This window comes from Euprymna scolopes, chromosome 31 (assembly GCF_053919585.1).
Source record: "Euprymna scolopes isolate OS-2025 chromosome 31, ASM5391958v1, whole genome shotgun sequence".
Lineage (NCBI taxonomy): Eukaryota > Metazoa > Mollusca > Cephalopoda > Sepiida > Sepiolidae > Euprymna > Euprymna scolopes.
This window is the reverse complement of record NC_136512.1, coordinates 45,994,872-46,019,506: the sequence shown is the minus strand read 5'-3', so window position 1 is coordinate 46,019,506 and position 24,635 is coordinate 45,994,872. Positions and strand designations below refer to the sequence as shown.

The 24,635-nt window shown below is 33.6% G+C and overlaps 1 protein-coding gene across 2 annotated transcripts in view; it reads right to left on the bottom strand.

Moving 5' to 3' along the window:
- Window positions 1–7,556: 7,556 nt before the first annotated feature.
- LOC145255729 (dual E2 ubiquitin-conjugating enzyme/E3 ubiquitin-protein ligase BIRC6-like) overlaps window positions 7,557–24,635 on the bottom strand; it is a 515,468-nt gene continuing 498,389 nt past the window's right edge. For both annotated transcript variants that reach the window (XM_080114338.1, XM_080114339.1), the window contains exons 56-60: window positions 15,041–15,255; window positions 14,285–14,524; window positions 11,510–11,698; window positions 10,898–11,032; window positions 7,557–8,588 (exon numbers count right to left, since the gene is read on the bottom strand). In XM_080114338.1, the coding sequence (XP_079970464.1) occupies window positions 8,352–8,588; window positions 10,898–11,032; window positions 11,510–11,698; window positions 14,285–14,524; window positions 15,041–15,255 (1,016 nt within the window). In that variant the 3' untranslated portion in view covers window positions 7,557–8,351. The remainder of the gene's footprint in view (window positions 8,589–10,897; window positions 11,033–11,509; window positions 11,699–14,284; window positions 14,525–15,040; window positions 15,256–24,635) is intronic.

The window sequence follows — 24,635 nt, the reverse complement described above, 5'->3', positions numbered from 1 at the left end:
ATTCTAGATGGATGGCCGAGAACAGAAAAGATAAAGTTTAGTATCAGAACAGATACTACACTTTGAATTATTTATTTGCTAAAAAATATCACAGCACAAGGCCATCAAAAGTGTAGATCATTGGTCAGCCTCTGTCTTACACTATCTTACTCTTAGCTAGAATCATTTTAGGGTACCATATTTAAAAAAAAAAATAATCTATATATCTATAAAAGTGAAAGTGTCTGTGTGCCTGTGTACATTTCCCTATGCAATAACTGTCAATTTTCAGTCTACAGACTCGAAATTTAATATACAGTGTATGGAGATTTGGGAAAATTTTTGTAATTGGTTTTCAGCCAGAAATTTGGCTGTTAAGGGGTCAAAGTTCAACGATTTGACCTTTGAGAACTCTACCAAACTCCTCCACCAATTTTCGGTCTAAACACTTGAAATTTTAGATATAGGTTCCTTAGACATGGGTCTAACTTAATAACTTGATTTGAGCCCAAAACAATAAATGTTAAGGGGTCATAATAAGGGTCAAAGTTTAAAAAAATTTGACCACTTCGATCTCTACAAAATTACTCAGACAATTTCTGGTCTAAACATTTGAAATTTTACATAAAGGGTATTCAGAGATAGAGCAAGCTTTTTAATCGGTTTGGGTCTAAAATTTGAGTTATCAATATATAAATGTATGTATGTGTGTGTGTTTGCATGTCTGCCTAAAACTTTCGACAGGCGACGGATTTTTACAAGATCAGTATCGTTTTGAAGTTCGACCTTTCAGATGACAAATATCAAAAAATTGGCTAAAAACAATATCTTCACCTTCAACTGGGCACTTTTCTACAGGGGGGTGGGGTCACTTTTTTCGACGATATTTTCGAAGTCATCCTCTCCTTTTGATTGTCTAGCCTTAATTAAAACCTACGTCACTCCTGGTTTGGCGGTGGTCGTAACAGCAAAGACAGGTTTTTTTCCCATTCTTTTCCCCCTTTTCGGTATGGGTTCGAGCATGCCTTCCTACTACCACTTTTTTTTTGTTGCTTAACATACACCTCCAAACACTCGGGCAACGCTGGGCACCCAGGCTAGTTATATATATAATTATTAGTTATCAATAATTCTATTTTTTTAGCTTTAAATTTTATATACATACACACACACACACACACACACCCCATACCAGAATTATATGCAAATTGATATTTTTGTTCTAACTCCGATAGTTTTCAATGAAAATTTGTGAAATTTAGCACATTATATGGCAACACTAACACAAGCGCAGATCTGAAATTTTAAGCTTATCTGCACAATTGGCAGCTATTTTGGTGATTTGCATTTTTTTCAGCGTGCCAACTTTATATACAAACCAATGCTAAAATATGGTGAAGTGCTAAAAGATCATCAAAACATTGATTATTCTAGAAATTTGTAAATTAAGAACAACAATAATAAAGAACAAAAAAGCTCCAATATGGTTTCAGAGTACAATCAATATCTTATATAATTGCCATTTTTATTGACAAGAGCAAAATGCCTTTGGTCCATTGAAGATGTCGAACTTTCGATTTCATCTGATGAAATGTCTTTGGCAGCAGTCAGAATAACATTCCAGAGGTCATCCTCAGAGTTGTACTGCTTTCCTCTGGAGTAAATATTTTGTTTCAAGATGCTCCACAGATTTTTGATGGGATTTAAATCTGGAGAACAGGCTTTATTTTCCCATGTCTGACAAAAACTCTCTCCCAATATTCAGTGGCTATCCTTGCAGAATGAGACGGTGCATTATCATGCATGAATACCATCTTTTTCCAGAATGCTAAATTCTTCTTGTTCCAAGTGTTCCTTAATGAAGTCAGTTTAGAGTTTGGCAATAATTTTCACTCCATCTGTGACTCTGAATGGTCCTACTAGCCCATTACGAATAATTGCATCCCAGAGCATAACACCACCACCTCCTTGTTGACACCTGATCCTTTCGGGACGTAGACTCATTATGGTACCATCCTCCCCATTGGGTCCATCAAGGGTCACTTGACACTCATCGGTGAACAAAACAGTTTGAAAATGTACCTTTATGTGATCTCTTGCCCACTCTATCCTCTTTTTCTTGTGGATATCCTTCAATTGATGACGGACCTCTGGCTTTCCAAATTTTGCAACCGTCCTCAGGATATGGCTACAAGTTGAATTTTCAAATGAGAGGTCGTGTCCATACTATACTCCCTAAAATAAAATACAAAGGAATCTGAAATTTGGGGAATATTTATTGTTAAAACATTGATTTGTTTAAAAATTTGGCCATAAAAATAAAATTATTCCTATTCTGTGTTCTGCCACTCACTATGGAGTCCAACTTCTGTTAGAAATATCTGAGTTCCAATCTCCTTAGTTGAGATGCAGATACACAACCAGTATACTTGCAGAGTAGTTTTGAATCATTGCTAGTTTCAGATTAAGTAAAAAAAACAAACAAAAAAAACCCAAAATATAATTTATTTACATGAAGCAGACGTGAGGAAAACTTGTTTCCTTAGCACAATTGTCATTGCCCCCCCCCCCCGGGCATGTTTTTTTTTTTTTCAAATAAAGATGGAAAAGATTTCGTAATAAATTTTATTGAAAATTTTTATTGGAACATCATTATAAACCAACCAAATAAAACTAGACATTTGTTGGTTTATATTTGCTTTAAAAATTTTTTTATTTGACATTAACAACTTAATTTGACATGACTACTTTTCTAAATTGTCAATCTAATATATAAAAAGGCATATTTTTTTTTTGGATTTTACCATTAATAATCAATGTTTGATTCTGACTAGCCAATTTTTTCTATTTAAAAAAAGTCAGTTACTTAAAACCTATAATTATTATGGTTCAGAACTTCAGTATCTTTCATGTCCGAGTCAGAGAAGGTAATTTTCTTTTTCTTAGAAAACAGGTCAGCCATTTTAATAAATTAGTTTGTGAAATAAAAATCTTACTCATAAGAAATAAGATGACTTTTCTGAAAAATTAAAATGGTTCATAAAGTGACTTCTTTTGTCAGTCGTTGCGGTACTTATGCATCCTTTGAACCAAACAACTCAGCATTTGGCTTGGCTTTCCCCGGAACATGACGTCAACAGCTCAGATTTAGCTGCTACATGACGTAACATGGTGATCAGCCAATCACAACACGATGCGTTGGGTTTCAACAGTAGACGAGAATTTGGATACCAATTGTAAAAAAAAGAAAAGTCCATCATTTCTCACATGCAAGTCAATGCATCCTAGCAAAAAAGCAAAACCGATGGCTATGGCTGGAAATATGGGAATGTTAAATGTTGACGATGAACAGCAATCCGGATGGGGACCTTTTTTGCAAAATTGTGGCCAAAAATCGCATGCATTATCAAGCTGATATACCTGTGAGCGTTCGAGATGACAACGAATAAAAACCTCCAGTGTAGATTTGGGTTGGGATCGGCGCACAGTGATCTGTTTGTCTCTATATTAACTCACACCGTTGAAAGCTACCCGGTTGGTAAAGAGCTTCCTTACATGTTCACTACTTCTCCATCTACTTTGTCGTCGTCTTATGCCATCCAAAAATCTGAAGAAAACATCTCCCAAAGGAAATTTGGTACTTGTGCACTTTTGCTACTGTGCTGAAATATTGTTATTTCGAAAGCCATTCTTAACATAGGGAGCAGATGGTGTTTTATAACTATTTTGTGCTTCCACCTAACAATTTTATAGAAAAAAAGATATCATGATACTTGAATTTAATCTGTAAAAATTAATAAAAAAATAGCGTGGTATCAAAAGTGCATAAGCACCGGAAATTTTCCTGCCATTGGAAAAAAAGATTTCAACTACTCCCAGTCAATTGGCAAAAAAAAAAAAAAAAAAAAAAAAAAAAAAAAAAAAAAAAAAAAAAAAACAACCCCAACCCCAACCCACCCACTTTTGTTATTTATTGGACAAAAAAAAAATTTGCTAACACATATTTATTTGCAAAAAAAAAAAAAAAAAAAAAAAATTGCTTAAAAATTATTTATTTGACAAAAAAATCTTTTCTTCACACAGTTAATAAAAATTAAAAATTATGGTTGGTTTTTCTTCTTTTTTCCTGTTGTTTCTAGATTTAAAATTTTGCTATTTTTATTCTATGTAGCATAGTTATGATTTCATCGGCAACGCTCAGCATAATCCAGCTGTTGATGTCATGTTCTAGAGAAAGCCAAGCAAACACTAAGTTACATCTGGTTCAAAGGGTGCATAAATATCGCCATTTTAAATACTTCATGAAATTCTATTTTTCTAGCTTTGAAATTTGATTATTTTTAATAGTAACTTCCAGGCAATGCTGGATAGGTACAGTTGTTTATAGAATTTTTTTTCTTTGAAGACAAATTTTTAGTTTCAAAGTTCATATGCCTGAACATCTCACTAGTTTCTTTAATTTTAGAGCAGAGTTTTGACACTTTTTAAAAAATTTATTTTATATTATTGAATAGAAAATAAAAAACTTAGAATGCAATTATGCAAATGGGTTTCATGTAAAACAAGTGTTGATAGAAAACAACAGCAAATTAAGATATTATGAAAAGAAAAAAACATCAGTTTAATTAATCACATCTATTTTACAGTTTGATATACAGTAGAATGTTTACAAACAAAAGCCTCCAATACTTCAAACTGGTTCCAGTTGTTATCCTCCTCTTCATCATCATGAGAGAAAGAAAGAGAGAAAGAGAGAGAGAAAGTGGCCAAGATGGCAATTTCAGATTCTTATCCTCTTCTCCTTCACCTCAGATAGCCATTATTTGGTCCAACAAAACAGAGGAAAAGGAGAAAAAAGAGAAACGAAAACAAAAAAGAGTTAGAAGGAAGAAGCATGATTAAAACCAAATGATTAAATTTGATTAAATGATTAAAAACAAATGAAGTTGGTAATTTTGGTGGCGTTTCTTATATGGAGACACAATCCAGATTCTACAGAAGCTGAGAAAGAAAAATAATCACATTTGCTGTCGGATCTGGTTATATCATTAATGGTTTATTAGCATTTAATTATTGGGAATACAATTTGAAAACAATTCAGGTTGTTAGAAGAAAGAGATCTTTATTTTTCAAATTCAGTGAACACGTTCTTTTTTTATTCTTAAAAAAATAGAAGCAGGATTTGATTTGTTGGCTTTTTTTCTCCTTTAAAAGAAAGAAAATTTCACTTAAAAATTTAGAAAAAAAAAAAAGAGGAAGCAATTTGAGTGAAGAGCGGCTGAAAAATGCCTTTTTGTCTTCAGTTTTACTTCATGGGGAACAAAGAAAAGAAAAACAAAAAAAAACGCTTGTATAGATCTCACAGCCATCAGAAGCTACCCCCACCCCCAAGAGGATAGTGACATGAATACAGACATGCAAGTTTTTTTTACTAAATGGCAACCATTCAGATTGAAAGAAATGTTTCATTTTTTTTATATAACCAACAAAAATGTCATGGAGACAAAAATCTTTTTTGTGTTTGTTGCATATTTTTGACATTGACAAGATTTCAACCTATGAGTAACCCACAAACACACAATATAAAAGGTAAGTTTCAAATAATACTTTAACTTCTAGTTGAAAACACATTTATAAAGGATAAATTGAAATATTTTATAAGTCTATTTATGCAATGATTGTGAGGTGGAAAAGATTACTACTTAGATAATTTCTCATTTGACTGCGGCTGAAACAAACTGAAATTAAAGAACCGTTCCATTTATAATGCATGCAACCATTTTGAAAATAATGGGTGCCTTTGAAACATTTTTATTGAAATCAGAAAACAAAAGGATAGGAAGTAGATTTCAGGAAATGTACAGAAAAGAAGACAAGGCTGCAGTCATTCCACAATTGTGGAGAGAAAAATCTAGATTTCATATATACACAGACACATTGCCATTAAACCTCAAACAGATAAAATATTTTTTCCTCTCATTGAAGTGTTTGTAACAAATGTAATATTAAAAATACCAAAATATTATTCTCCACGCTTTCAAATATTTCTGTTGAATGCAAGTAATAAAAAATGACTGGCCTTTATAAGGTGTTCAAAATGAGTTCAAACATCACATTAATTTTGTACACACAAGAAAAATAACCTCTCAGTTGTAACAGAAACGAATTAAGACAGGAGATATCCTATCAAATAATTATATCAAGAATGATCCCATTATTTGTGGGACCATGAAACTGCAGTCAAATCTTAAGCCAAGTAAGGTTTAGTATCACATATTATTTCATGTATACACATAAAATGTTATAAGATATTTTATATATCGATTTTCAGTATTTACTTCAACAGTGCTCAATACATGGGTAGAGCTAAGTAGTAAGTTATGAAAATATATTTATGGCAATTACACTACACAGAGGCTTCCTTCATCCCTATTACATAGAGGGATGAAACCCAAAATTGAGCACTATTTCCTTATGAATATAGCATTTTCATATATATCCTATAAAGTATTAATTTTTGACTAATAATAAACTCCATACACATGTTGGCAGAATTGTGACAAAAATCAAAACCAAAACGCAATGTGATGGTGGAAATATTAGTGAAGTCCAAATTTTAGTAATATTTTCATTTATACCAAATAAAAATCAAAATTTAATGTAAAACATCTCTAAACCTCATAAAGTTACTATTTTTTATATACAATTTATTGATAAATACAGATTAAAAAAAAATACTAACTTAAAATGAGTTTTTGACACTTATCTGCATATTTATTTCTGAGAGCAACTTTAATATTTTCATAATCGAATGAAGTAGAAAACTTGACTTTATTTTTGTAAACATTTAAAAATAAATCAATGAAATTTTTATAAAAAAAAACACATAAAAAGAAAGTAGAATGCCAAAGAAAATTAAAATTTGCCTCAAGAAAAATAAATGTTTAAATATATTTTTCTTATTTCCGCCATATTCATAAAATGTCCTGCATGATCCAACATCATCAAGTTAATGATTTGCCGAGATCAATAAGATAAAGAACCTATTTCATTTAGGTTCCAATTAATGCCATAAGAAAAAATTAAAAAAAACTTTCTTATATTCCTTTTAGTCTTTCGACTGTTGTCCTCCTCTTCCTTGTCAACATTGTGGATATCTATGTTTTCATATTTCGGCTGAAACATTGTGTAAATATAAATATTAATGTCGAGGAGAAGGAAACAACAGTGGAAAGAAATAGAATGCAAATAATGAGAACTAATCACCAGAAAAAAAAATGTAGAAAATATTTTATCATCCAATATTGCCATGATCATTTGGATTTCACTGAATTAGTAAATTTGTCTGGATTGAAAGACCCCCACCCTTCACAGACACACATTGAATTTGAATTCATCTTGTGCAATAATACTTTAGTAAAACATTTGGAGAGTAGAGAGAGAGAGAGGAAGAGAAAAAAATATTCTGACAGATTGCTTCCCCCTTTTTAAACCATACTTAATGAAAGAAATAAAAATGATGACATTCAGGTTTCATTTCCACTCTACACACAAAGAAATAAGCCTTCATTCCGGAAGAGTGGTGGCCAGCTTTATTTACTTTTCTTTATACATCTATTTCTTTCACACAAACATGAGTTAAGGACATTTTATTCCACACAGGAGAAAGAATCTCTCTTTAAAAGAGGAAAATAATATTAATAGTAGTTTAAAAGTAATAATTAGAATAAAATAATAATAATCATAATAGCAGTAACTGAGGTAAAGAGGAAGAAATGACTGAAGATGAGGAGGAGGGGAGAGATCAGAATGGAGGAGCTAGAGTAATAGAATGTGACACCCAACATCTGACAACCAAGAGAGGCTGGCAGCAGTTGCTGTCGCTTTGTAGCACAGATGACACATGACAAAAGGAGGATGATATCAGGAAGAAGGGAAGGGGTAGAAAAAGAATTTTTGTATTTGGTGGCACCATTCCACTGATGTTGCTCACTGAAAAGCCATGATCATTATCATGTTGTTATTCTTTCTAGATCAGCAATGGTGCCAGTCAGCCAGGATGCAACTGTGACACAACAGCAACAAATCCACAAGATGGCTGCCTCTTCGTTAGCTTGGTTCCAGGTTGACAATGTAGAAACGACCAGTTAATTGATCGACCATTGCTGACCAACTGCAAGCCACATTATCATCATCAGAATGTTTATCATCATCATCATGGTAATTTGGTTTCTTCTTTGTAGCTTCAGCAGTTTGTCGGAACAAAGCCATAGCGAAGTACGATTGATAGAAACTCTCTTATTCCCTGTTCCTGCCTTGCAGGACCATGGAGAGATTAAGGAATCCATGAGAAGAGGTAGCCATTTTCATTGTCAGCAGTCAATGCTGTTAGGTCCAAACGGCAGAGACTCTAGCACAGAGATGGGGTCAGTGATATCCAGGTTGATTGGTTCAACTTGGGGGGAACTATCATCCACCTCGAGTTCAGGGTAGTTTTTGCTGTTGGTGAATTCTGCTTTACTCTCCTCGGGGATGTCAGCCATTTCACCTTCCATACCAGATGGAGGCTTCATTTTAGAAAACTCCTCTCGAAGTTGGTTGTAATGTCTCTAGAAAAATGAAGAGGAGAAAATAAAATTATAAAAAGAATACTTTGTTGTAATATACAGAAAATATTTACAATCCAGTGTGGTCACATACCTGTTTTAAAGAAAAATAACAATTTTGAGAGACTAATAATTATTGCCAAAAAATGATTTGTCAATTTTGCATGTGTGTATTTGAATAAAAACCAGTTGATTAAATTTTGTGAGGTCCTAAAAATTATTTTAAACATAAACACACACAGCATCCTCCAAGGGACTAAGAGTAGAAATATATTTTGAGCCAATAGGACTACATAGTATACTCATAGCTGGAGAGAAATTTAGGTGTTTGTATATTTCCTTAGACAGCTGTCTAATAATAAAAGTCATTTGCCTCTTGTAAGATTGATCCCCCACAACCACTGCCTTTAAGGTCAGATATATGATGGTATTAAGTAGAGCTTCTCTCTTTTTTTTTACTCCCGTTCACTCATAACAAGGCATATCGCCATTTTGACGTAAGGGGCAACTTTTTGGGACCATGTCTAGGAAAAATTAACAAGATGTTGGTTTACGTTACATTTAAACTTCTGCATATCAGTACAGTCAGGGAAGCAGGGAGTGAATTCCAAAGTCTAGCTGTTCGAGGAAAGAACCTATTAGAGTAGAAAGCTTTCTGGCATTTAGGGACCTCAACAGTGAAGGGGTGTGACTTTGTTGTTAAGTGGGTTTGTCGGGGATATGTATGCTGAGGACACAAGTTCAGAGCACATTCCATTAAAAGACTTGTAAAACAGGCATATGGATGCAACATTGCAACAATTGGACAGCGGTTGGAGCTTAGTTGGCAAAGTGGGACCTATTAGATTGAAAACTCTTTTCTGGACCTATGCAAGAGAGAAACTAGTGCTAGATGCACCAGCCCAGACGTGGCAACAATATTCCATGCATGACTGAATTGTGGCTTTGTAGATGTACAGGATACTCTCAGGTTTTCTAGCTCGATAGAGGGAACCCACCTTCTTTGCAGTAACCTTTGCAATATCTTCAATGTATTTCATATTGTCCATGAATGTTAAACCAAGGAGTTTGAAGGTAGGATTCTCAGGTAGGGTATTATTTTTCATGGATAACAGTGACTGGATAGTGCCTTATAATTGTTAAAGGGAAGCAGCTTAGTCTTACTAGTGCACGAGCCTTTTTCTAGCCTCACACAAAAATACGCGTTCACATTCCAAGCTAATTTACTTGTCATATACATACGCGCACACAAACACACGCGCCCACGTCCACACACGTACATATTATCACGTTTGCGTACATACACTCATATTCACGTATGCACACAAGGTCAACGTCACTTCCCCTTTCAAAGGAAATCCACACATGCACAAAAGACCACTGGAAACGACTATAAAAGTAAGAGACAAGCTGTTTCCAACCCTTTTCAGACCAGCTTTTCTATCTCCATAACCTGGATTGACTTTCTCACTATCTAACCTTTGGTTTTGGTCCATCAATACAGACATGTGCGCGCCTCTCTACTGAGCTTAACCCTCTCTTTCTACAGGCTGGCTTGCCACTTCGCGTTTCTCTATTGCATTCCCCTTTCCTTCCACGCGCGTCGTCGTCAACGGCCGAATGAACACATGTACACCCAAGGCTTTTATTTCTCAACAGAAAATAAACATGTTTATTTTATTCCAGCATTTGAGTTCTTTGTTTCCTTCATTCAATTTGTTTCATTATTTTTTCTTGTGGCGAGCCAGGGTATTTATATCCTGGTCCGCAACACTAGCATTAAATGTTGCCATCCATTTACAGCCTCATTCCACTATGGTCTGGAGGTCATTTTCTAATGATTCTGTCATTGTCTTAGATTTGCGTACATCCTTTCTTCCCTTGTGCATGCTATAGAGCGTTATATCATCACCAAATATACCCATCTCAAACACAATATTGTCAGGGAGGGCGTTAATGAATATCAGGAATAATAATAGTCAAAGGATCACCCTGAGGCACTTACATTAATGTTATGCTGTTTGGATATATATAAGGTAAAGTATTTGATTGGGTATAGGGCACGGAATCATCATTTGGTTAATTGGATCCATTCTCAGGCATCACCTAACTCGTAACAGTTGTATTGGGAAAGGTATTACCTGCAGAGGTGAATCAAAACCGAGAACAACTAGAAATTAACATTCCTTAATAGAAAAGATGATTCAAATATTTCCTTCATCAGTGAAAAAGTTTCAAAGAAGTTATTTTGTCTATCGAATAAAAAAAAAAAAAAAAAATTTATAAACAGGTTAAGGTATGTTTTTGCTCACTTTTAATGCTAACGTGCTGTGGGCTATATGCCGACCAGTTCTTTTGTCATGACTATAAGACTCCATTTCACAGATCCACTGTTCACACTGGGACAGAATTTCATGGCGTTTTAACCAGAAATGATTTTGGATAACCTGAAAAATACAATAACAATTTTTTTTTAATCAATGCTTATATTTATTTAAATTATTTTATTTTTTTTACAAGTGAAAAACTTTTTTCTTTCAGAAAATAAGTTAAATGTTTTGTTTTTTGTTAAATAAAAAGGATAAAACAAGATATTTTTACTATTTAGTCAATTTTATGTTTTCCACACATTTTGAATAATACATAAAATATTAATGCAACCATCATATAAACATCATATGATTTACTTGTTGAATTTAGCATGATGTCAACTTATTAGGTTAGTTCATTTTTAAACATATTCATTTTCCAGAAGTTTACTGGACGTGACAGAATATACATTAATTTCATATTGACTAAAAAAATAATAAAAACTATTATATAAAAAAATAAAAACTATTATTTCTATATTAAGGAGATAAATTAAGACATGCATTAAAATTGTGATTTTTGTGGGACTAAAAATTTTTAAATTCACAACATACCTCTTTAAAGCAAGGGGAGATATCTCTAATCTGCTCCAACATCGCCCATTTGACTGCCGCTTGTCGAATGTTGGCATCATACTCACGCGAACTGGCTGTCCCTGAAGGAGTACCACGGGACCGCTCGTAACCGGGTTCATTAAAATAAGGCTCAGATACTAAAATCAATGACTGTATAGATACCAGAACCTGACGTATTAACACAAAAAAAAAGAAAAGTAGATTTCAATTATAAGTACACCAGTTAAATATATATATATGGGGGTGGGGGTGGCTAATATTAAACAATTTAGAGTGATTTTATTAATATGGTTTAAAGTATATTGTAAACTTCACAATTTGCTCAAGAGTGATGGATATTGTCGAAGAAAAGGAACTTTTTGTTTTCTTTTGAAAAGAAATGATGGAACAAAATTAAAGTAAATTAAAGTAAAAATTAGTTTGTTGCGATGTGATCGGCCAATGGGGGAAAAAAGAAATCTCAATAAATTTCCCAACTTTCTAATGCTCATTTATCAATTCTCCAACATGAGGGCCATGCCCACCCTGTGTGAGTGTGGAGGGTCACTATTAACACTAAGAATAAAATCCTTTAACCACTCGCATCTAAATGTGTAGATAAAACCGCACGAGGTTGGTCTTTAATGCGGGGAAGATTCAACTGAAAAAGGGCATCTGGATTGGGCTGTAAAAAAAAAATTGCTTCAGTTTAAAATATCAATGACAGAAATGATGAAATGTAGTATCAGAACAGATTTGTTCCTCGCCCCCAAAATCAACTGAGCCAAAATTAAGTAAAAGACATGAGTGCAGAGGCAGGAATAATTCTTTGATGAAGCAGAAGTCTTCTCATCTTCTCCCCCATCGTTTGAAGTTCTAGCTTTCATAGCAGTTTCATATGAGGAGAAAAGAAAGATAAGATGAGAGGAGGAAGAGAGAGAGAAAAAAAGAGAAAACGAGAGAAATTGAGAGAGAAGGAAAAAGAGAAAGAAAATCTAGCCAACTAAAAAAAAAAATAAATAAGTATGTGTTTTGGTTTCTAACAAATCTCGTACTTATTGTTTTGTTTGTGAAATAAAATAGTTTGCATGAAAAATATCTATAACATATTTAGCAACAAACTAGGTATATTTATTCTTCTTCCAAAACAGAAAAATATTCGAAAATCAGACATGCAGAAAGCCTTTTAATCAGTTTTGGGGCAAAAATTTTGCTGGCAAGAGGTTAAGGTTTACAGAGTTGATCTTTGTAAACTCTACCAAACTCCTCTGCCAATTTTAGGTTGAAGCACTTGAAATTTTAGATGTAGGTTACTTGGACATGGGTCAAACATTTTAATTTATTTTGAGCCAAAAACAATAAATATTAAGGGGTCAAAATTGGGGACAAAGTTTAAAAAAATTTGACATTTTCTCAATGGTAGTTAAGGAAGCCTATTACATAGAAAGGCATTACCGTACATATTCACACTTTTTAATATATCCATATGCACAATAAAGTTATGAATAGTACATAGGGCCTGAGCAAAGCTGGGTGGAACTGCTGGTATATATATAAAAGATAAATTGTCTGTGTGTCTGTCTTTGTGTGTACATTTCTCTACCAAATTACTCTGTCAATTTTCAGTCTACGGACTCAAAATTTGACATAAGGGGTATTGAGATTTGAGAAAATCTTTAATTGTTTTTCGGCTAGAAATTTGTCTAAAGATCAAAATTTTGAAAACTCTACCAAACGTCTCTGCCAATTTTGGGTCTAAACACTTGAAATTTTAGATGTAAGTTCCTTGGACATGGATCAAACTTTTAACTTGATTTGAGCCCAAAACAATAAATGTTAAGGGGTCAAAATTGAGGTAAAAGTTTCCAAAAATTTGACCTTTCAGACAATTTTTGGTGTAAACATTTGAAATTTTACATAAAGGTATTCAGACATGCAGCAAACTTTTTAATCAGTTTTTGGGTGAAAATTTGGCTGCCAAGAGGTCAAAGTTGAAAGAGTTGACTCTACCAAACTCTTCTGCCAATTTTGGGTCTAAATACTTAAAATTTTAGATGTAGGTTACCTGAACACGAGTAAAACTTTTTAATATATATATATATTATTTTTTTAAATATAATGGATAATTATATTTTAAAAATAATCTATATACCGCTCCTCATGTGGGGGTACTGGATTGGTTAAAAGGAGAATCATTCCCAACTCGCATTTAGGTAAAAATGCACTTTCATAAATAATTGAATTCACTCAACACATATCATAAGAAATATATATATATATAACAAAAAGTTATTAACAGTACATAGGGCCCGAGCAAAGCCGGGCTGAACTGCTAGTAGATAAAAAACACAATACTCTACTTGCAAATCTCAATTATGATAGAACAGTAATAATAAACAATTATTGGATAAAACAACCAATTTATAAATATTATTTAATAGAAAAATATAATTTTACTCATAATAAATTTACTCATTTTTATAACAGGAGTTTTGTGTGCTTGTTGAGTGGTGGGAGTCAATTTATTAATATCTAGGTTCATTTAAAAGATATTTCTAATGTTATAATTTTCTGCATGCCTATGATTTAATTTTTTTTTTTTTTTTAACAAATGGAATCCAAGATATGAGCGACTAATGACAAAAAAAAAAAAAAAAGAGATGACATCCCCCCTCTTCCCCCGGCAACATATGAAATTTAATGTAAAATTAATCTCTGATAAAGATATTTTTACTATGAGAAATAAATTCTTAACATTTTTTTGATGGCAATTACCTGTAAAAAACTTGAGGTTTGAGGATTCCATTTTTCTTCTGGTCTGCCATGCCATGTATTAAGCACACTTAAACAAACTTTGCCATCATTATAAAGATTTGGATTGAACCTAACACTATGGTTGCCTGTTGTTTCCAGGTTGATGAAGGGAGGGGAATTTGGGTAATCCTGAGGAAAGTAGACATCAAATTCAAAGCAGCCATTTGCATATGGAGTATCAGCTGGACCAGTGATCAGCACCTAAAAACACAGAAAATAAAAAGACTAAACAGATTAACATTTAAAATATTTGATGACTTTCTTTAATATGGTGTTCTTTCAACTTCATAAGAAAATAAAATGTAACATTGAATTCTAGAATACTGGCATAGGACAATTAATATATATTAAAATACTTTCCATTTTGTCAATGTGATATAAAAATCAAGATGCATAAAACTTTTTAGTTCTACAGAGCTTTTTAATAGATCATTTCAATTATTAAGTACAAATATGCAAAGTTAAATATACTGTTATAGATTAAGAAATACAGAGAAATGGTTTAAAACAAGCGAAATAAATAAATTATTGGCCAAGTATATTTTCTCTTATTTTCAAAGATGTCAAATATATCCCAAACATTCATATCTTTTTTTTTGCTTGTACATTGTTTTTTCTAAAGTGTTTGAATGGAGTTAGTATTATCAGTAAAAATTAAAAAAAAACTAGATGATTGAGAAAAAATAAAATAGGATGGGGAGTATAATATAGACCTACCTTCATGATATCCAGTCGGTCTTCGTCACATCTGACAAATACACTGCTGCTGGCCGAGAGTGGTAGTGAAGTGGACAGGGTGACAGCTTCCTGTGCCAGGCGTCTAGCGCGAGATGGGTTTTTAATGCAGCCAGATGCCCGAACATTGGACTCATAATGATGAGGCGCTGTAAACTTAAGGAAGCCATCAACTTCTGTCACCATCTCGTACGTATCTTTAAATAAAAACAAAAAGAATCGACAATTTCAAAAGTAAGCAAAAAATTGCATACTATTTTCAGAGAACTTCACCACATGATTGAGAACAGAAATTCCACCGGTTGTTCTGTTGTGTCATCACATGTGGATTAGCAGGTCATACTGAAATACTTTCTAAAGGTACCCTCAGGGCTGTATTTTTTTTTTCTTTTTCAGTGAGGTTTCACCCTCACCATCTCCTCTTTAGAGCTTGGTATTTCTAAATGGTTAGCCATCTACTAATCATCGGCTTAATGTCAATTTCTGTGATCTTACAAGAACCAGTATGTTGTATATTTACTAAAGAAAACAAATTTTAAAATGGTCAATATTATAATAGCATAATTGTCCATTTGTATAGATTAATATTTTGATAAAGATTCCCATAAGAAATTTCATATTCGGAGGAATTTCATTCCCAAAGATGAATTCAGGAATCTCTAAATTACATGCATAATTTTCAATGAGCAGGTCAAATGCAAAACCGATAAAGCTTTATTTTAATCATATTTATTGAACACGTTATTTATTCCAGGTGTGCCACTAGCTGTGGTGGGTAAAACATGACACTACTGCTGATAATGTTATAAAAACACTAATCGACCAAATTACAAATTTAGCATGAAACAACCTTGCTATGCTAAATGCATCAAAATTATACAACTACTACTACGAGAATATTTACAGAAAGTTTTTCAGTTTTATTTACTTATTTATTCATATAGTTTTAAATTAGTTAAAACACTACTGAGATCAAAAAACAATTTAAATTGAATTGGCAAAGGAAAAACAAAATATTTCACGTTATCCCACTTTTACTAACAAAATCTTACCATTTAATATAACAGCTTTTCCTTTCAACCCCTGTTGACTGCTACTAAACAATCAATCATAAGCTTTGTTGATATATGAGGATCCATTAACAATTATTTCAGTTATGATTGAGTTTATTTGGCACTTGCATCTTCTCACTCACAGACTGATTGATGTGATGCTTTTCATTTCAACTTTGGCGAGAGGCGAGATAAAAGACATGAACACAACCTTACTTCTATATTTCCTTTCTATTTCTGTTTTACATAACTTTTTATGGATTTTTTTTGTTGATGAAATTGTTTGGATAAAATTGATTTGAATTGTACAAGTTTGTGATATGAACATGGAAATTCCAGTGTGATATGAACATGGAAATTCCAGTGTGATATGAACATGGAAATTCCAGTGTGATATGAACATGGAAATTCCAGTGTGATATGAACATGGAAATTCCAGTGTGATATGAACATGGAAATTCCAGTGTGATATGAACATGGAAATTCCAGTGTGATATGAACATGGAAATTCCAGTGTGATATGAACATGGAAATTCCAGTGTGATATGAACATGGAAATTCCAGTGTGATATGAACATGGAAATTCCAGTGTGATATGAACATGGAAATTCCAATGTGATATGAACATGGAAATTCCAATGTGATATGAACATGGAAATTCCAATGTGATATGAACATGGAAATTCCAATGTGATATGAACATGGAAATTCCAATGTGATATGAACATGGAAATTCCAATGTGATATGAACATGGAAATTCCAATGTGATATGAACATGGAAATTCCAATGTGATATGAACATGGAAATTCCAATGTGATATGAACATGGAAATTCCAATGTGATATGAACATGGAAATTCCAATGTGATATGAACATGGAAATTCCAATGTGATATGAACATGGAAATTCCAATGTGATATGAACATGGAAATTCCAGTGTGATATGAACATGGAAATTCCAATGTGATATGAACATGGAAATTCCAATGTGATATGAACATGGAAATTCCAATGTGATATGAACATGGAAATTCCAATGTGATATGAACATGGAAATTCCAATGTGATATGAACATGGAAATTCCAATGTGATATGAACATGGAAATTCCAGTGTGATATGAACATGGAAATTCCAGTGTGATATGAACATGGAAATTCCAGTGTGATATGAACATGGAAATTCCAGTGTGATATGAACATGGAAATTCCAGTGTGATATGAACATGGAAATTCCAGTGTGATATGAACATGGAAATTCCAGTGTGATATGAACATGGAAATTCCAGTGTGATATGAACATGGAAATTCCAGTGTGATATGAACATGGAAATTCCAATGTGATATGAACATGCGACCTTCTGATTCCATCAGGATTTTTATTCTGTTTTAGATAACTTTTCTCTACAAATTGGAAATTTCACTGTGATATGCACATGAAAATTTCAATGTGATATGAACATGGAAATTCCAATGTGATATGAACATGCGACCTTCTGATTCCATCAGGATTTTTATTCCACACATTTTGATGACCTGTAACTTATCAAAGAAAAACAAACACAAAAAAATGCAAACTTTTTTCTAAAGCAAAAAAATGAATTAAAAATTCACGCAAAAAAACAGTGATGAGCAATTGCAACAAATTCCTGATAAACCGCCCGCTTAAGTAAGACACTTCATCAAATCTCCATTACTAACGATTAACGCGATATTATCCCATATTGCGTTAATCGTTAGTAATGTACATGCAATAACCCTTATCCTCAAGTGTTTTTCAGGCCTTGATAAGTGGTGACTACCATGTAAAAAAAAAAAAAAAAAGTGGGTCACAGAAAAGTAACAATTAAAATACTAATATTACTATAATTAATTCATAAAGTCTAATAAACTATTGGTATCAAATTCGAGATGAAAAACTCTAGGGAGGTTATATGATTAGCAGTACTTATTGTGATGCTTAAATAAGATTTCCACAATGTGATATGTGTGTCTAAGGAGGCGATTGCTTGACTAATGCCAAGCAATCGCCTCTTTAGACACACATATAATAATAAACCGCCTCTTTGGACACACATATCAATAATATCAATAATCAAAAGGAGTAAATATTGAATAGAACAAGTGAAGCATGCATCGTCCCCCGTGAGTGCACAGTGAACAAGGCATAAAAAAATTAAGTTCAGCATTCCCCACCCTAACATAAGCCCTAAAAGTTACTAGGGGATGTCAAATCCTGGTGAAAATGAACAAATGGTGCAGTTGCAAAAAAAAGTCCCCAGGGCCTTAACATATTTAAATTTGAGTTCAGCACCAGGCAAAATTGCTAAATAGACATACGCAGAAAATTTTGGACAAATAGTCCCAAAAATGGAGTGTTTTTATTAGCCCTAAAAGAACCCCTGGGGCACACCCAAGAGTTATCACGAAGTATAGACAAACAAAATTATAAAGAAATCAGTTAGTTAAATTTTTCAGAAAGTTTTATAAAAATCCAAGGCATCAATTTTTTTAATATGCACAAAAGTGTCAATTTTAGTCATTTTAATCCGAAAGGCACCGGGAGGGGGGAGTGGAGTTTTCCCTGAAAATCCATTCTTTTACTTTTTTACTCATATCATGTTTAATGTTTATGCAAAACTTCAAAAAATTCCAAGGCGTAGTTATTAAGAAAAATGTGGACAGACGAACGGATGAAGGTGAATTTACAGGTTCACCGTCCTTTTCTTGGGGGAGCAAAAACAATAGCTGAGAGGCTACTTTTTAATTGGGTATTTTTTCCATATTTTTTTAAAAAATAATGTAAAAATAAATTGTGACAGTTAAATGTTTAGAAAATTTTTATTTTCATGCAACAACTTTCCTATTATCATTTAAAACAGACATCTCCTTTATAGATTTATGTAGCTGAAATCTTATTTAGAAAGCAAAACATTGTTGCAGAAATGTCCATTCTACAATAAAGTTATGTTAAAGTACATAAACAATCTTTGCAACTTATTTGCTGATAATCGTCATTCAGAAAAGTTTTTGTCAATAATTGTTCAGAAAAATCTCTGCTTAAAAAATAGTTTGAAATACGTCTGAAATGAATTTTAGTAAATAAAAAAAAATTAAACATTTTGAAGAATAATTTAAATGTTTAAAATGTAGATTTCTAACAAGACGCAAGTCTCATTTAAATCTTATAATGAACTTAAATACTAATTCGTTCACAATAGTGAAAATGATTGCAGCCCAATTGTTACATTAAGTTGTTGGACTTTATACAAGCCAAATCTGTAGTGGAATGGGGGACAAAAATGGATGGTCACATTCAATGCTGGCAAAACTAAGCTTGTTTCTTTCAATAATTACAATAAACCTTCTCAACCACCAATAGCTAAGGCTAAAGTACTTCTTTCAAACTCCTCAGCCTAACATTCACAGGGAACATGAGTTGGAACAGATACACCGAGAGCATTGTCAGAGCCACTGTGAGAAAGGTGGGCTCTCTCTACAGTGCTAGAAAGTTACTTACACCTGAAAATATCCCATACCTCTATAAGGCCCCCATTTGCCTATGTATGAAGTATTGTTGTCACACTTGGGTTGGTGTATCTGCTACTAGTCTCATTCCTGGACAGGGTTCAAAAGAGAGTCACCAACTTGATAGGTCCTGAACTGTCATCTAGGCTTTAACCTCTGTCCCATTGATGAAATGTTGCATCCCTCTGCCTGTTTTACAAGTATTTTAATGGTGAATGCTATGACAAACTACAAGTCCTTGTACCCCCTTGACGTAAATACTCTCGACAAGCCTGACAAGCAGCAAAATCTCACCCCTACACAGAGATCCCTAGATGTAAGAAAGCTTTCTATTTCAATAGTTTCTTTCCAAGAACTGTTAGACTTTGGTTGGTTGGTTGTTTTGTTTTACGCCATATCAACCCTTTTCAGGTTATTTAATACCGAATCTGGTGATTTTGGAGAACGATTTTTTAATATATTTGTTTTTTAAGTTGGATTCTATTTAACCCATAGTTGGGACCCTAACAGGTACTACCACTCCGGGTCAGAGTGGACCTGGGAGCAATGGCAATTAAAGCGTGGCTCCACACTCCCCAAGGCCCGCAAGCTGGGGCCTCACCATCGGATATAGTTTTAGGTCATATCCAGGACCGTTCTATAAAGGGTTCTTTCATAAAGGCCAATTTTTTTAAGATATGAAAGTATGGTGTGGGGATTGTTTTTTATTAAATAACTCTTATATTATTTTCTTTGTAGAATCGATTTCTTACTGTTACAAAATCAGTACATTGAATTAATATGTGTTTGATTGTGAGTGGTGTTTGACAAGGTATACATATGGGTTGGCTTTCTTTTTTTAGGAGATATGAGTGGGTTAAGTGAGTATGGTCTATTTTTATTCTTGTTAGTTTGACTTCTTTTCTGTTTAATTTCGTGTTTTGTTTTTGTTTTTTGGCATGATTTCGTGCAGTTTATTGTCAGGGTATTCGTTCCAGTAAGTTTGCCATTTCTCTGTTGTGTATGCATTGATACGTCTTTTTAGATCTATGTATGGAATTTTAAAATTTGCATCGATTAAGAGGTTTAAGGCATTTTTTGCTGCTGAATCTGCTAATTCGTTACCTTTAATACCGGAATGGCTGGGTATCCAGCAGAATATGATTTCTTTTTTATCGCAAAACTACTCCAAAAATTAACTGAATTAAAAGATTCAGTTAATTTTTGGAGTAGTTTTGCAATTAGGGGGTTGTCCATCCTTTTATTTTTAATAGCTTTTAGAGTAGATTGGGAGTCTGAAAGGATCATAAATTTGTTTTTTCTGTTATTGGAGGCTAGATTGAGAGCTAGGATTAGAGCATGTATTTCAGCACTAAAAATTGAGGTTTCTTTTGGGAGGTTTGATTGTTTTTTGATTGATTTATTGAGTATTGCTGCACTGGCTGTTGCATTATTTTGTTTAGACCCATCTGTATAGATGTGTGTGTGGTCTGGATACTTTTCTTTGATTTTATTGAGATCATCATGATAGGTTATTGGATGAGTATGTTTCTTTTCATGTCTACTTAAACTTAGGTCGATGTTAGGGGATACGATTTTCCAGGGAGGTGTTTTGGGTAAGACAGTTTTGTGAATTTTGGTTATGGGGAGAATTGCTTCTTGGGAGATCGATTTTATCCTAAGTCCAAAGGTTTTGATTGCGTTTTCTTTTTGGTCGAAAAGGTGTTTGCGGTTTGGGTTTAAAGTGCTATTGTGTGCTGGGTTTGTGGGGTTGGCTGTACGTTTTGTGTAGTACTTTAGACCGAGGTTTTGGTTTCTGAGCATTGGAGGGGTTTCATGTGCTTCTGCATACAGGCTTTCTACAGGAGAGGTTGGAAATGCTCCTAGTGCTAGTCTTAGTCCGGAATGGCATATTGTATTGAGGGTTTTTAGGTATGACTTTCTGGTGGATTGATATATGAAGCTACCATAATCTAATTTTGATCTAATTAATGCTCTATATAGATTGAGTAGTGTGTTCTTGTCAGCTCCCCAATCTGTATGGGCAATGACTCGTAGGAGTTGTAATGCTTTATTACATTTGGTTTTGATGTGATTGATGTGTGGAATGAAATTTAGTTTTTTGTCAAAAATGATTCCCAGGTGCTTGTGTTCGTTTACAAATGGAATTTTTTCGCCTTCAATCTGTAAGGTTGGGTCAGGGTGGAGTTTGCGTTGGTTACAGAAATGGATGCATTTTGTTTTAGTTTTGGAGAATTTGAAATCATTTTTAGTTGCCCATTTATTAATTTTATTCATGTTATGTTGTAGTTTTCTTTCAATAGTGCGAGTGTATTTAGATCTGTAGCTGATCGAGCAGTCATCTACATATAAAGAGCTATGTATATCAGGAGAGAGTTCTTTTATAATGTTAAAGAGAGTTGTTGACAATATGCTGCCTTGGGGCACACCTTCTCCTTGTTTTTGTGGGTCTGATAAAGTCGAGTCTATGCGAACTTGGAAAGATCTGTCTGTTAAGAAGTTTTTTGTAAATTCAGGTAGTCTACCTCTTAGTCCAATGTTGTGGAGGTCTTTTATGATACCGTATTTCCAGGTAGTATCATACGCCTTCTCTAGGTCAAAAAATATAGTGGTTACATGTTGTTTCTTAATGAAAGCTTCCCTGATATATGTTCTAGATTGATGATATGATCAATGCATCCACAATTTTTTTGGTAGCCACATTGATTTTTTGAAATGATATTGTTTGTTTCTAGGTACCACATTAAACGGAAGTTGATCATTCTTTCCATGGTTTTGCATAAGCAACTTGTTAGAGCAATAGGTCGGTAATTTTCTGGATTTGATGAATCTTTTCCCGGTTTTGCTATGGGAATTATTGTGGCTTGTTTCCATATTTTGGGGAATTCTTTCTTATCCATATTTTGTTGAACATTTGCAGGAGAGTTTTAAGTGATTCGGTAGGTATATTTTTTAGGAAACTGTAGTGGATCAAAGTTTATTTTATATTTTTCCTGATTTTCCTTTAGTGTTTGAAATTGTTTTTTGTATTGTTTCGATGATGAATTGTTCGCGAAAGTTTTGGCCAGTGTATCAGCTATATCTTTGTTTTCAGTTATCTTGTTGCTTTTAGTGAGGAGGTGATTGTTTAGGGTGGGGTTATCTTTCCCGGAGATTTTTCTAATCATTTTCCAGATAGTTTTAGGTTTGGTAGAAGTGTTGATTTGATTGACGAATTGTTGCCAACAATTTTGTTTTGATCCCTTTATTGTTTTACGTGCTTTTGCTCTGAGTCATTTATATTCTATGAGGTTACTGGTTATGGGTTGCTTTTTGAATTTCGTTAAGGCTGCCTTTCTTTTTCTTATGGCTTTTTTGCATTCTTGGTTGAACCATGGTTTGTTCTTTGTATTTGGAGGGCAATTTTTGGGGATGCATTCTTTAGCTATTAGAATTAGAGTTCGGGAGAAGTCTTCCATTGATTGAACGTTTTGTTCTATTAATTGTTGCGAGCATAATTGTTTGAATTTTATCCAGTTTGCTTTGTTCGTATTCCATCTTGGTATGTTGTTTTGGATAGTACTATTATAGTCTATTATGATCGGAAAATGATCGCTTCCACAGGGATCATCATAAGTTTTCCATGTATAATCCAGAAAGCTTGATGGGTCACACATGGTTAGATCAATGGCACTGGTTGTACCATTTGTTGGATTTAAGTAGGTGGGTTCTTTTTTGTTGAGAAGGCATATGTTGTTATTGTTTATAAATTGTTGGGTTTTGTTTCCTTTGGAGTTGGTTGTTTTGCATCCCCATAGTGTGCTATGGCTGTTGAAGTCTCCTAGAAGGATGAAAGGTGAGGGTAATTGTTTGATTATGTTTTCTTATTCAGTATTATTTATTGGTTCAGTAGGAGGTAAATATAGAGAACAGATTGTGAGAGTTTTTTTGGAGTGTGACCTGGGCTGCGACTGCCTGAAGATTGGTTTGGACAGTAAGCTTGCTCTTTAGGATATCGTTTCTTACTAAGATTGATGTGCCTCCATTGGATCGTAAGCCTGTATTATGGATATAATGATACTGTTCGTAGTTTTTTGTTTTTAAGTGGTTGCTGTGTTGTAGAAATGTCTCTTGTAGACAGATGACTGCTGGGTTATATAGTGAAATAAGTATAACGAGTTTGTTAAAATTAGGTTTAATGCCTCGGCAGTTCCATTGAATGATAGTTTGAGTTTTTTTATTGTGTTCTGCCATTTTATTTGTCTGGGGGTGTTTTGTCTTCTACCTCCATCTCCTCCAGTTGTTTATTTTTTGTCAAAGTTTGTATCTTTGGTGAAGTGTTTGGTTGGGTTTTTTCTTTTTTTTGTTTGGATCTGGACGTCGATCTGGATCTTGCTTGGGATGTTGTTGTTTTGGGTTCTTGTTCATTTTTTCCCTCTTGATTACTTGTGTTTGGTTTCTTTTTTTTTCCAGGGTGTTTTCGGTTTCCATTTTTTCTAGAATTTGGAATCTATTTTGAGTGTCTACTGTTTGGTTTTCTTTTCTGGTTCCTTTGCGGAGGGTACTAGGCAAGTGTTCTTTTGATTTTGGGATGTTTTCAGTTTGTGTGGGGTTTTTTGTTAGAGGATTGTGTTTGATTTTTGAGATCTGGTGGGATTTTATTTTCAACTGTTTGGTAGTTATTTCCAAGTAGAGCTGGAGTTGACGGCAATTGCCGTAAGGTGGCCCTCAATGTCTCAACTAGTTCACGAAGTGATTTTATGAGGGTAGAGATTTCCTTTAGTTCAGTGTTTTCTATTGTTTTTAATTGATTTTTGGTTGCACCTGCGTATGATCTAGTTGGTTCTGTTGTGGTGGCTGTTTCAATAATATTCCTAGCTTCGGTAAAACTTATGTTTTTGATATATTTTAGTTCATTTATTTTTTTTTCTTTGATCCAGTTTTGGCAGAGCGATGAGTATGCTGGATGGTTCTCACCACAGTTTGGGCATTTTATATTTCCTTGGCATTCTGTTTCC